Raw genomic sequence first — 14,738 nt, forward strand, 5'->3', positions numbered from 1 at the left:
TGTGAAGAGTCTGCACAGGAATTTTGGGGTACGACGATCCAAGGAGCAATTGAGGAAATGCTGGTCAGACCTGAAACTGAGGGAGCAGGATCATTATAGAAGGATCAAGAAAGTGCTTCTAAAAAGTAAGTATTTGTCGTGTGTTCCTATTATTAATATTACTTGCATGCTGCTCCATGTGCTTTTCTTTACTGTTGTACAGTTTAAAATGGCGAATTTCATGTTCGTGGGCAAAGTAATAGGTCATAGTAAACATTGTTCACTCATTAAATACAATGTTTTGGGCAGATACAGGTTAAATACATTTGGTCATGCCTATTTCTATAAAAATAAGTTTTGTTCATTGCTGTCTAGATGTGTTTGTAACTAGAATGAAATGCAAGCTTGATTCCGTGTAATGTAAGGAGAGGACACTCAGCAGCTGTTTACACATTTGGACTCAGGAGCACTAGTGTGGGACACAAGAACAAACTTTTTAGGGTGTCCCACACAGGTACTCCAGTGAATACTTGGGGCGTCTCCATGTGTGAAAATTGTCACAAAAAGTAAGTATTCCAGCTTTGGTAAGGTAAACAATCATGTCTTCAGCTTGGAACTCTGCCAAAACAGACAATTGTACCCCACTTCCCAGCAATGTTTCATATTCCTATTTCTGGACTCAAATATCTGTGTGCTAAGTATACCTTTTGTTTCATTCTCATAGGGGAGCAAAGACTCGGAGGACACCAGGAACACCACACCTCAGAAAGAAGAGGAACTCAGCACAACACCACACCCCGAGGATCTGGAGGAAGGAGAGGTGGAGGAAGTGGGTGTCAGGAAAGTACTTACCGAGGCCAAGATGCCAAGAGAGGTTCACCCTTGCAACTAAGCGCAGTCCGCCCCCTGGAGGTGGTAAAGGAGACGAATGCCACAAAGAGACACAGGCTACCCAATGGACCGTAGAGGACTTGCGTGGAGGACCTTAAGGGGAGGAGCCGCTGTGCAGGAACTGGTAACAGGAGTTCTTAACTGGAAGAGAACAAAGAGAAAGTCCAGAGCCAGGCTGAGGGTCAAACACCAGAGTCAGCAAAACAACAGGAGACAAGATCAAGTTTTCAAAACAGGAAGCTGAAAACGAACCAGCAATTTGTCTGAGTACCAGAGCCCTTTTTATAGGCCAGCTGAAAGGATCACGTTGGGCGTGCGCATGCGCCGGACCGCGAATGCGCATGCGCCGGAGCGCCATTCCGCCGTGCATGTGCGCAGGAACACGGCCAAAGCGTCTGGAGGAATTATTCCCCTGACAGTGCCCCCCCGAGGGGTTGCCTCTGGATACCCAAACTAGACATTAGCTCTGGATCTTCTCGATGAAAGGCCTGGATCAGATGTGGGGCATGTAAATTTTTGAAAGGTTCCCAAGAATTACCTTCAGGGGGATACCCCTTCCACTTAATCAAGTACTGGAGTTGTCTTCCCTTTTTCCTGCAACTTAAGATTTCTTCCACTTCAAATTCACTTTCCCCGTCTATCATGACTGGTGGAGGAGGTGGTTCTTCCCTGTCGGGAAAAGGACTGGGAACAACAGGCTTCAGGAGAGATGCATGGAATACTGGATGCACTTTATAAGAATTAGGTAAGACTAGTTCAAAGGCCACAGGATTGACCACCCTCTTGATCTTGAAGGGACCTATGAACTTAGGTCCTAGTTTCCATGAGGGAATTGGCAACCTGAGATTAATGGCTGACAGCCAAACTTCTTCACCTACCTTAAAGGCTGGATTCTCCTTCCTTCCCTTGTTGTAATGTTTTTGGTAATCCTCCTGGGCTTTCTGCATGGCTTCCTGGATTCTCCGGAAGTTCAGCTGGATGGAAGCTACTCGGTCTTGTACCGCAGGGACAGACAACCTAGGAACCGAATCTGGAAGGAAAGAGGGATGGAAACCAAAGTTAGACCAAAAAGGTGTTTGGTGGCAGTATGGATGGAATTATTATACGCAAACTCCGCGTACGGTAGTAGAATGGACCAGTCATCTTGGGAGTCAGAACAAAAACATCGGAGATACTGTTCCAGGGTTTGATTCGTTCTCTCCGTCTGGCCATTGCTTTGGGGATGGTATGCAGAGGAGAGACAGACCTTTATTTCCAGAGGTTTACATAATTCCTTCCAAAACTTAGAAGTGAATTGGACACCTCTGTCTGAGGTGATGCTCACAGGTACACCATGTAGTCTAATAATTTCTTTAAAGAACACGTTGGCTGTAGCAGAAGCAGAGGGAGTACCCACCATGGGCAGGAAGTGTCAACGATAACAAGAATGGTGGTGAACCCCCCCTGAGGGAGGTAGGTCCACGATAAAATCCATGGAGATTTCTGCCCATGGCCATTCAGGAATGGACAAAGGTTTTAGTAGACCCCAAGATTTATTATTTGGACCCTTACTGCGTTGGCATGGAATGCAGGAGGCAACATAATTCTTACAGTCCTGTCTCCAACCCAGCCACCAAAAAGAGCGAGAAATTAATTCAGTAGTCTTGTGTGTCCCGAAGTGGCCTGCCAGTTTATGGTCATGTAAGGTTCTTAAAGCTAGAGGCCTTGACTCCAGCGGGACAAACATTTTTTAGTGGGACCAGAGTAAGTCATCATGTTTCTCCAAAGAGGATATGTCAGGATCAGAACATTGACTAGATGCTGATTTAATGGAGGTTATTAAGTCAGCTTGAGTGACCAAGAAAAAATTTTGTGGAGACAAGAGTGCGTCCGCTTTTCCATTCTTTGGATCGGGTCTGTAAGAAATATGGAAATTAAATCTGGAGAAGAAGAGGGCCCATTGGGCCTGTCTGGGTTTTAAACGTTTTGCTGTCCTGAGATACTCCAGATTTTTATGATCGTGAAGATCATGACAGGATGAGATGCCCCTTCTAGCAAGTATCTCCATTCTTCCAGAGCAAACTTGATGACCAACAACTCCCTATCGCCTACGTCATAATTCTTTTCCGGTGGACTTAATTTCCGGGATGCAAAGGCTACGGGATGCAGGAGGGCCTTGGGGCCTTGTCTTTGAGAAAGGATGGCCCCAGTAGCTGTTTCTGAAGCATCAACTTCCAGTATAAATGGCAGGGCAGGATCTGGGTGTCGCAAGACTGGTGCACATGAGAATAGGGCCTTTAACTTAATGAAAGCTTCCTGTGCTTCTGAAGACCATTGGAAACGGTTATGTTGGTGTGTGAGTTGGGTGATGGGAGCTACAATAGCTGAGGAGCCCGCGATAAACCTCCAGTAAAAATTTGAGAAACCTATAAATCGTTGAACTCCTTTTTTATCCACAGTAGCCGGCCACTCCTGGATTGCCTTGACCTTCTGGAGGTCCATTGTGACCCCGTTGGTGGAGATGATAAATCCCAAGAATTGCACAGCTGTCTTTTCAAATTCACATTTTTCTGCATTGAGGTATAATTTTTGTCTCCTGAGGATTGCCAGGACCTGTTTGACATGTGTCTGGTGTAGCTCCAAGGTGGCAGAAAAAATGAGGATGTCATCCAGGTAAATGACTAGGAAGTCATCAAGATATTCTTGGAAAATGTCATTTACTAGGTGTTGAAAAGTAGCCGGGGCGTTGCAGAGCCCAAACAGCATTACCAGGTACTCGTAGTGCCCGAACCTGGACCTGAAGGCGGTCTTCCATTCATCGCCATCTCAAATTCGTACAAGGTTGTAGGAACCACAAAGGTCTAACTTGGAGAAGATCCGAGCGGATTGAAAACGTTGAAACTACTCTAGGATGAGAGGAAGCGGGTATCGGTTTTTAATGGTGATCTTGTTTAGCTCCCTATAATCAATGCATGGTCTGAAAGAGCCATCTTTTTTCTCTACGAAGAAGATACCGGCTCCAGCCGGTGATGAGGAGGGACGAATAAATCCTTTCTCAAGATTTTCATCTATGTAGGTTTTGAGAGCCTTTAATTCTGTCTTGGACAAGGGAAAGATGCGGCCAAAAGGAATTTCTGAGCCGGGCAAAAGGTCTATAGGGCAGTCATAAGACCGAAGAGGTGGTAGACGGTCGGCCTGTTTATCAAAGACATCCTTGAATTCCAGATAGACTGGAGGTACATGTAGAAGATTATCAGGTATTGGTACTATGGTTGAGCAAGAGGCTGGTGCTGGAAGGAGGCAGTGTTGAGAACAGTATTGGGAGAAAAAGGAGACTTCTTTCTTATACCAATTAATCTGCGCTTCATGAGCCTGTAGCCAGGGAAGCCCCAAGATGATGGGAAACATAGGGGAAGGAATAATGTCAAAGCGTAGGAACTCCTGGTGACCGGAGTCCGTGGTGGTAAGGATGGGTCTGGTTTCCTGAGTGATAAGTCCAGAACGGTGAAGAGACCCATCAGCTAGGTGTACCTGGAGGCTTTGGTTCTTTGTCAACAGAGGGATGTTTAATCTTGCAGCTAATGAAGCATCCAGGAAGCAACTGCAAGCTCCAGAATCAACTATGGCCAGCAGGCGAGTTTCCTTTCCCGTCAACTGTAAGGAGACAAAGAGGGTAACGTAAGTCTGTGAAATACCGGAGACTTGATAATTTAAGGCAGATCAAGGGTAAGACTTACTGGGTCTCACAGGACAGGAACGAAGGAAATGTCCAGAACCCCCCCAGTAAAGGCGCAGGTTACCCGCCTACGTAATCTTTCTTCCGGGGTAAGAGGAGCACGGACTAGTCCTAATTGCATAGGCTCAACCTCAGGAGTGATGGAGACTGGAGGAACCGGGTAGGATGGATGGATGGGAGTTGGTTTGGGGAGCATTCAGCTGGGACAAAGAGCCTGGAAGCATTCTGAGCGTCGCTCCCACATACGCCGATCCAGTTTGGTGGCTGCTTGGATCAAATCCTCCAGAGTGTCAGGGGTCTCAATCCTGGCCAGTTCATCTTTCAGGGTTTCAGACAGCCCCTGACGGAACTGGTACTTAAGGGCAGGTTCATTCCAGCCGGTATCGGCTGACCATTTCTGGAACTCCACAGTATAGTCCTCTACCGGCCTTCGCCCTTGGGATAGATTGTGTAGCGTTGCCTCAGCCGTAGCCATGTGCTGGGGATCATCGTAAAGCTGTGCCATACTTTCAAAGAAGGTATCTATTGAATTCAACACAGGGCTCCTCTGTTCCTTCAAGCTATGGGCCCAAGCTTGGGGTTCATCGGCTAAGAGGGAAATGATAAAGCCGACCTTGACTACTTCAGACGAAAAGGTCCTGGGTTGCAGAGCTAAGTACAGAGAACAAGCGTTTTTGAAGGGGGAAGCCATAATCACTGTAGGGTTGGGTGATACTTGAGAAGAGGCCCCACTGGGAGGAGCAGGAGCTGTGGCTGCTAATGGGGGTGCCCCAGAGAGTTGTTGAAGACGATTGTCAATTTGGGTGTATCCCTCTTGCAACTTCTGAACTGCATCGGTGAGTGTAGAGACTTGCTGACATAGGATCTCAAGCGGGGAACGCGCTCTGTCGGCCTCTGACATGGCTGGTTCGTACTGTCAGGAAAGTACTTACTGAGATGCCAAGAGCGGTTCACCCTTGCAACTAAGCGCAGTCCGCCCCCTGGAGGTGGTACAGGAGGTGAATGGCACAAAGAGGCACAGGGTACCCAATGGACCATAGAGGACTTGCGTGGAGGACCTTGAAGGGAGGAGCTGCTGTGCAGGAACTGGTAACAGGAGTTCTTAACTGGAAGAGAACAAAGTCCAGAGCCAGGCTGAGGGTCAAACACCAGAGTCAGCAAAACAACTGCAGGCTGAAGGATGGTGTCAGGAAGACACAACGCAAGTCCGGGTTACAGGCAGGAGGTCGAGGCAAGGAGACAGGAGACAATCCAGGTCACAAGCAGAGGGTCAAACACAGGAGATCATTGGGGATTTGTTTAAACAAGCCGAGGTCAGGTCCAGGAGAAGAGTAGAGTAGTCAGGTAGCAATCCGGGTCACAACGGGTAAACAGGCACAGGAGACAAGATCAAGTTTTCAAAACAAGAAGCTGAAGACGAACCAGCAATTTGTCTGAGTACCAGAGCCCTTTATATAGGCCAGCTGAAAGGATCATTTCGGGCGTGCGCCAGTGCGCATGCGCGTGCGTCGAAGCGCCAGACCCGCGAATGCGCAGGCGCCAGAGCGCTGTTCCGCCGCGCATGTGCGTAGGAACACGGCCAAAGCGTCTGGAGGAATTATTCCCCTGACAGTGGGCGAAATTGTTACCACAACAGGTGAGTGTCTGACACCCCAGCTTCAGGTAATATATGTATGCCTGCATATTTATAATACATGTTTTTACTAACATTTTTAGGTGATGTGCTGGTTGTGGAAGAGCAAGCTCAACATTTCCCAAGTGCAAGTGCCAAAATCCTAATCCAGGACATCATGGTGTGGAATCGTGAAATAGACATCATAAGGTATAAACTCAATGTTCTTGAACAACAAATGAAGAACATGATTGATGTGTTGGGGAGAATCTAAATGTCTTCAAAATGCCACCATTTTAACATTTTTTGGACTAAACTAAAATATTTTTTTTTACATTTTAAAAGCCAAATTCTGAAGATGCACACGGTGTGTCAACATGTGCTATCTGCCATCAGGGGATATCAATGTACGAGTTTTGTGGGTGCAACCCCTTCCTCGTAACTCTAGTAGGTGAGAGGAAGGGGTTGCACCCTCAAAACACGTCCATTGATCCCCCATGATGGGAGATAGCACATGTTGACATTAGGCATGGGATCAGGAGGGAAATACCCATTTTGACTCCCAAATTGTGTGCATCTTCAAAATTTGGCTTTTACAGGGGTGACATCACCCCATCTGTTGAAGGCAAGATCAACACATTTTGGATATACTAAAATGTCTGCTATTGCATTCAGTTTTTCTACGTTGAACTTTGTAAGTTCCAGAGTTGTGTATGTTATGTTTTGAAACATGCCTATTTATACAAAAAAAAAAAAATATTGTAAAAAACGTGAGAAAAAAAACATGTTTTATTAAAAAAAAAAAAAAATTATAACGCACATGTGAATGTACACAGAGTAAAAAGTTTGCTAATCAACAATGTGTGGCTTCTTCTTTCAATGCTCAATACCAGTTTTTTAAGTAATTTTGTGTTTTACAGTGACAATGCGGGTTATTTACTAAAGGAAAATACACTTGGCACTACAAGTGCACTAGGAGAACCTAGGAGACGGCTAAAAAGAAACACAAGCAATAAAGAAATTTCAAGATTTTATCAGATAATTTTTTTTTTATTAAAAAATTATTTAGACATTGTTTGGCATAGCAAAGGCCCCCCTACCCGTAAAATAATTGACATATTGCTGGCGAACTTCATGGGCGCTTTGGGGTGCCAAGCCAGGACAGCTAGTATCCAGGCCCGTCAGGGGATTAGAAGGAAGTCTGGCCTCAGGCCCAACGGAGGCAAGATAATTTTGAGCATTTTTCTGTAAAAAAGTTGTGCAATATGCAGCAGGATAATATGATGTGGTTAATTTTGTAGTCCGCCATATGTATTGCTGTCAGAAACAGGCGGAACCAGCTGGCCATTATCCCAAAGTCATTCTCAACGACTCTTCGGGCTCCGGCCAGCCGGTAGTTAAAAACTCTCCTCTCCGGGGTGAGGGTTCTCTGGGGAATGGCCTCATCAGGTGCTCGCCCAGACCAAATGCAATAAAGCAATAAAGATGAACGGGAGTCCTTCAACATTGTCTGCAGCAGGTGGCAATGCCAGGCCACCAGTCTGGAGACATCGGGAATACTCTGTCTGGGCGAAGACTCCTCCATCCGACATCCGGCCATTCTTCCCTACGTCCACATAGAGGAACTCATATTGTGCCGACACCACCGCCATCAACACTTTACTATTAAAACCCTTATAATTGTAATAGTAAGACCCTGAATGGGGTGGTGGCACAATGTGGACGTGTTAACCATCGATTGCCCCTCCACAGTTGGGAAAAATGGAAGGCCACAGTCTGCTCACCCCCTCTGATGGCCCATTGTAAAACTTTTAGGGGGGGAGGGTTCAAGCTGAGTTTGGGACCCAAAAAAAGCCTCTTGCACTCTGCCTGAATTTAAGGACACAAATAACATTTGGACACATTTTAGGGGGTGTTTAAGGTAAAGCACTACAATGGAGCTGAGAAAATACATTGTTAAGTGACTAGGCTAGGTGTATATGGGCCCATGATAGCATGCTGGGGAGGTTAGTGAAGGCAAATATGCATGAAGGACAAAAAAGGAGCATTAAAAGCTTCCAGCATGCATGGGCACAAAGGGGACATTCACAGCATATTACAATCATGGTAATTAGGGAATGATGAAAGAAATACAATACATTAGCATACTTTAAATACATAGAATGTGATGTTAAAGGAGAAAACTTACCCTAATATAGTCCTTCTGCAGGACCTGAATAATGGCAGAAGAGGTCTCTGGGATAATGATCCCCAGAGCCTGGGGGGGGATGCCTGTCGAGAACTTGAGGTCCTGGAGACTTCTCCCCGTCGCCAAGTACCGCAACGTCGCGACTAGCCTCTGCTCCGGAGTGATGGCTTGCCGCATGCAAGTGTCCTGCTTCATAATATAAGGGGACAGCAAAGCCAACAGATGGTGAAAAACGGGGTCCGTCATCCAGAGAAAATTCCTGAAATCATCAGGGTTATTCTCCTGGATCTCACGCAGCAAAGGCATATGAGAAAATTGGTCAGGCTGGAGCAACCAATTCTTGGTCCATGAACTCCTGTCCAACCTGTTCATGGACTGGGCTTGGATCCAAGTAAAAACCCCAACACTAAGCCCCCACACAGCCCGGACTCTATGACGAGTACGTACCCGCAACATGGCTTCAAAATGGTCGGCTACTCAGAACGAACTAACAGAGCGCACTGAAGAACAGCAAGGCCTGTGAAGAGCAAGCTGAAAATCAGAAACGAGCAGACAAGAACACACTGAAAAACAGATACGAACTGACTACATGCAGTGAACAACACATACAAACCCCACAAGCACAAACTGAACAACAGTAAAACGATCTGAAAAGCACGAGTCTGAAAAGCGTGAATCGTCTCTCACCAAACTTCTACTAACACGAGATAAACACGAGATTAGCAGAAGGAGCACAAAGGGTGGCGCACTGGCTATTGAACTTCCTTTTTCTAGTCCCGTCGTACGTGTTGTACATCACTGTGATCTGGACAGTCGGAATTTGGTGTGACCGTGTGTATGCAAGAGAGCTTGAGTGGAATTCTGTCAGAAAAACCTTCAGAGTTTATTCCGATGGGAAAACCGGCCGTGTGTACAGGGCATTAGGCAGTCTTTTTCCTATAGCCATAATTAAATTCAAACCAATGACACTAGTGCTGCAAGACTACATTGGATATGTCTTACAAGATTATAGAATGTTTTATTCATGATTTTTTCATAATGCTAACTTATTGTTGTGCTAATTTTTTTTTTTTTTTGAAGAGACCTCAACATACCGTGAGAACGAGCTCCTGTTACACATTCAAATTCCTTACGTTTTTCTGTCATCAGAAGGACTTACAAATAACCCCGAGATACTGCATGTGCTTGAGTCAAGGTATAACTATGATATTGCACATATGCATAGTAAGCTACAGTACATGTAAATATGAAAGATGAAATCAAATTTGTTTTCTTACTAGGTAATATGCACGTTTATTTCAGTATAAGGGCTTATTGTCAGCCTAGGAGTAAATAACAGGTAACAGTTCAGGTGTACTGATTATGCAAAGAGTTCAAGGAACAAGAGCACATACCATGAGCAGGTCTAAGCAGAGCAGGTCAGCTGGGACCTGTAATTCACCGCTGCAGATGAATGTAGGTGTTGGCTGGACCTTGTAGTTCAATGCTACAGATGAAGGCACTACAGTAGAATCAGGCAAGCGTAGTCTAGGCAAGCTGGGTCATACACAGGTAGATTAGAGTCCAAATGGTACCGAATCAGAAGCGAGCAAGCAGGGTCAAAACTAGCTGGGTCATGCACGAAATATACAGAGCCGATGTCAGCTGGTTCAAGCAATAGCTTTCAAAGGTAAGCAACTGTATCATGAGCATTGATTGTGTGCTGATACAGGTGATTTAAAGGTTAGCTGGCCAATCACTGTTGTTTCCCAGGCAAAGGCTGTGTCAGGTGAGTTCTACTGGGTCCTAAAGGGATCCTAGTACTGACAGTACCCCCCTTTTCTTGAGAGGTTGCTCCTGCACCCCCAGGCTTACTTGGCAAATGAAGATGGAACTTCTTCTTAAGTCGGTCAGCATGAAGATCATGAGCTGGGACCCAAGATCGATCCTCTGGGCTGAAACATTTCCAATGATCGAGATATAGTAAGGAATTGCGCACTCGTCTGAAATCAAGAATAAATGCCACTTCATATTCCTGACTGTCCAACACGTCCACAGGTTCTGGTTCATTTACTTGGAGGCTGGAATGAACAGGTTTCCACAAAGAATCATGAAAGACATTTGGAATGTGCATGGAAGGGGGAAGTTTTTATCTGCAAGCCACAGGATTAACAATCTCCATAATTTCATAGGGCCGATGAATTTTTGGCCAAGTTTTTTAGATGAAACATGCAGGGACAGATTCCTAGATGATAGCCACACTTTGTCACCAACTTTATATCCTGGTGCCTTTGAGCGCCTCTTGTCAGTCATTTTCTTAAAATCCTACACAGATCGAGACATAGCATGATTAATGTCGGACCAGATTTTGGAGAAATTTTAAATCGTAGTGTTGGCATCTGGAACATCGGAGGGTGGAAGATCAAAGGAGCACACACGATGCAACCCGTAAACACAGAAGCGACCAGGACATTTTATAGATAGGCAACTCCTATCCTCATATTGATTAGTGGTTCCAAATTATTATTAACTACCGCAGTAGGGAACAGACACAAAAGATACACTCAGCATCTTTCCAAATAACTGTTCTGCTTTATTATGACGCAATTGAAGGTTTTTATACACATGATTACGTAGGTATCACATTACCGGTTCCCGACTAGTGCACGCCGATGTCGGCAGACTGGCACGGCTGGGCAAATGGGCGTACCTGTACGCCCCTTTGAATTTGCCGCCATGCCATTGCGTACGCGCTGCCGGTGGTGCGCGCACTGTGATCTCTGCGTCCTGTGAGCAGAGATCACAGGAGATCATCGGGAGCAGAGATCAGTGACGTGTCACATGTAGCCACACCCCCCCACAGTTAGTAACACTCCCCAGGACATACTTAACCCCTCCCGAGCCCCCTAGTGGTTAACCCCTTCATTGCCAGTGTCATTTACAGAGGAATCAGTGCATTTGTATAGCACTGATTGCTGTATAAATGACAATGGTCCCAAAAAAGTATCAAAAATGTCCGATGTGTCCGCCATAATGTCGCAGTCACGATAAAAATCGCTGATCGCCGCCATTACTAGTAAAAAAAAAAATTAAATTATAACAATGGCATAAACCTATCCCCTATTTTGTAAACACTATAACTTTTACGCAAACCAATCAATAAACGCTTATAGCGATTTTTTTTACCAAAAATATGTAGAAGAATACGTATCGGCCTAAACTGAAGGAAAAAAATGTTTTTTTAAATATTTTTGGGGGATATTTATTATAGCAAAAAGTAAAAAATAATGCGTTTTTTTCAAAATTGTCGCTATTTTGTTTTATAGCGCAAAAAATAAAAACCACAGAGGTGATCAAATACCACCAAAAGAAAGCTCTATTTGTGGGAAAAAGGACGTCAATTTTGTTTGGGAGCCACGTCACACGATTGCGCAATTGTCAGTTAAAGCGGCGCAGTGCCGAATCGCAAAAAACGCACTGGTCAGGAAGGGGGTAAATTCTTCCGGGCCTGAAGTGGTTAATATTACAATTGTACGTTTATGGTAACAAGGGGCGTTACATAGGCAGGCTAATTCTAATCAGGACTCAAAAGAATGCAAACATGTACTGAAAACATTATTAGTGCCGTGTGCACAGTGAGGGCAGTGTGCAATACATACAAAATACAATACAATTATATACAGAACTTACACATTTCCATTACAGTCTCCCCTCTTTTGATCAATATTTTGATCACTAACCATACCTGCTATCACCTTTAACCTGGAACCTCCACACGCTTAGGTGGAGGTAGTCCTGGCCAAAGAGGCAAAAACTCCATTGTGGAGAAAATAATAGCTGAGCAGCTTTTTCATTACAAAATGACTTTTCATTGTGAAAAACAAATGAATGATAAGACACATTTACAGAGTACTGGCTGTACACTCCTGTGGCCAGAATGGCCTTCTAGCTGAATTGTTGGCATGCTAACTTATCAGCACATGTAAACACAGACAATTCTACATGAAATGGAAGACATACAAAAGACAAATATGACTTCAACATGGCTGAACTACTTTTCAATTCACTATATATATATATATATATATATATATATATATATATATATATATATATCTCCCTTACAATTAAAGAAGTAATTAAATCAAAAAGTACCCTAGACTGTGATCGCAAGAGGGAAACAAATCAAACACAGAGATTTCTTTAATTTAGTCATTTTTGCAGTGTCTGGTGTGGATCCAGGTGACTTTTCCTTCAAGTTTTGCAAAACTGTACATGAAATAGATGCTGTATTAAGTCTCCAAACATTTCCTTATATATAAATGTCTCTTAACAATCCACAAGTCACCTGGCTTTAGTTTTAGATCCTTTCAGAATTTTTGGATCTGGAATTGGGTAGAAAACACATAAATGAGTTTGTCAAAAACCTTAAAAGATCAGCAACATTCTCTGTGAGATCCGAATGGAGGACTTCAGCTGCTGAGACAAAATATAAGCAAGTGAGTAACACACTCCCAAACCAAATCCCATAGGGAGAGAGTCCAACATCCCCTTAGGGGCTTGATAAAATATAAGAAAACATTCAGGTTTTCTAGTTTCTTACTCTACTTTTTCCACTACAAGGGAGTGTAAAAAATAAAACCTCAAACTTCTAGTAAGGACTCTCCTATAAAAATGATTTCCTCTGTTACTCTCTGTAGATTCTGCCACTCTGTACTTGCAAACTACTTCTGATAACACTTTTTACTGTGGTCTTTGCAGTAGCATTTGCCACTGGACATTCAGAAAACATGTCCATACAGACAAAATGCATACTCGTAAGATCCTGACTTGGGCATCTGGATATATCTTTTTTGTAATCTCTGGAAGGGATGTTCAGCTTTTGGTAACACCTTTGGTAACAGGTAAAACAAGAAGTGGTATGTTATAAAAACAACTGTGGTGAAGCCTAGCTCTATCCCATGCTCATTTACTAAGGCAGCCATAACTACTTGTGACTGATGACACGGCCCATGTGTCAAGCTGGAGGGAAAAGAGTGTCTGGCAGACATAAATGATCACCTTTTCCAAAGTCTTGTTTCATAAGAAGTTGCCCCCTGTGGACCACTTGTTCTTCTCGCTCTGGGGTCCTTAAAGTTGAATTATTAATCCCAACTATACTGGGCCAGAACTAGGGTGGAATCTGTGAGTTGCACAGACCCAGCAAGTGTCCGGGGCTGTAATGAAGCATCTTTAGTTGCCTGGTCTGCTTCCATGTGTGAGTTTTAAAGCTAATATGGCTACCTCAGCAAGAATCTGGAAGGCTGAAAACAGCCAATCAAATTAACTTAGCATGCTTGATTGGTTTACCTGCCGAAGTAAAAACAAACTTCTGGCCCTTCAAATGGAACCAAAAGCTCTCGATATCTCGACTATCTATAAAAATATAGACTCTTTTTATAGCTCACAGGCTTTGCTAAAACATGGAGCTCTGGTTCTTGACCTGGGGGAAAGGATCCAATGACTCTGAATACAGAGTATCCTTCTGGGTGATAAACTGCATCCTCAGTATAAAACTGAGAATAACTCTACAAAAATTTAAATATCTGGGTCTTCAGGGAGTGTGTCCTGCACTGGGCTCACAGCAGCTGATTCCTACACCATCAATTTAACACATGTGGCTTCCTTTGTCTCCAGCCTCCTTCAATAGAGGCAATAAGGTGTCTGGATTCAAATGTACACATTTTTCTTTGTTAGATTTGTACATAAACAAACAAAAATTCATATTTTGAACCTTTCATTAGACAAACATTTAGTTAGCTGTTTATTTGCTGCTCAGAATGTGAGACCATTTAATAATTAAATATTTGACCAAAATAATGACTGTAACTTTGTCTAATAGCACCTTTGCATAAAGCTACAGCTCTGATATATCGGGATGAACCCTTCTTTACTGCGTCCAACTTGCATAAATATATTACAATGGCTTTTTTCTATTATGCTGTTTGTGTAAGAACTCCAGTTTCTGTTTTCAAAAAGACAACTTTTTCCTGGCATTATTATAATAAATGATAACAATACCCTGCTGTCATGCAGAGATGTCCATAAATCCAAAATATTCTTCTGCTTATACCACGGCACTTACAAGGAAAAGGGGCACAACATTTCCACACATCATGCTTTGGATTTCAAAAATAAAAATAAATAAAAACAAAAGGACCAACAATATGTATGATGGACCAGAAAGCACTCAGCCACATCAAAAACTATAAAACAACTGGCTACCGGTGGCATCTATCCTAACAGGGTGTGTGGACTTGATGTGATGGGTCTGTTATATTTACATTTATTTATTATTACTCTCACATCATGGACTGCACATCAAGTTATTATCA

General features: G+C 43.7%; 1 protein-coding gene across 1 annotated transcript in view; it reads left to right on the top strand.

Moving 5' to 3' along the window:
* SHOC1 (shortage in chiasmata 1) overlaps positions 1 to 14,738 on the top strand; it is a 447,382-nt gene that overhangs the window by 238,105 nt on the left and 194,539 nt on the right. Inside the window, exon 22 of the mRNA XM_073612299.1 lies at positions 9,466 to 9,580. Within this exon, the coding sequence (XP_073468400.1) occupies positions 9,466 to 9,580 (115 nt within the window). The remainder of the gene's footprint in view (positions 1 to 9,465; positions 9,581 to 14,738) is intronic.

This window comes from Aquarana catesbeiana, linkage group LG01, assembly GCF_042186555.1.
Source record: "Aquarana catesbeiana isolate 2022-GZ linkage group LG01, ASM4218655v1, whole genome shotgun sequence".
NCBI classification, from domain to species: Eukaryota; Metazoa; Chordata; class Amphibia; order Anura; family Ranidae; genus Aquarana; species Aquarana catesbeiana.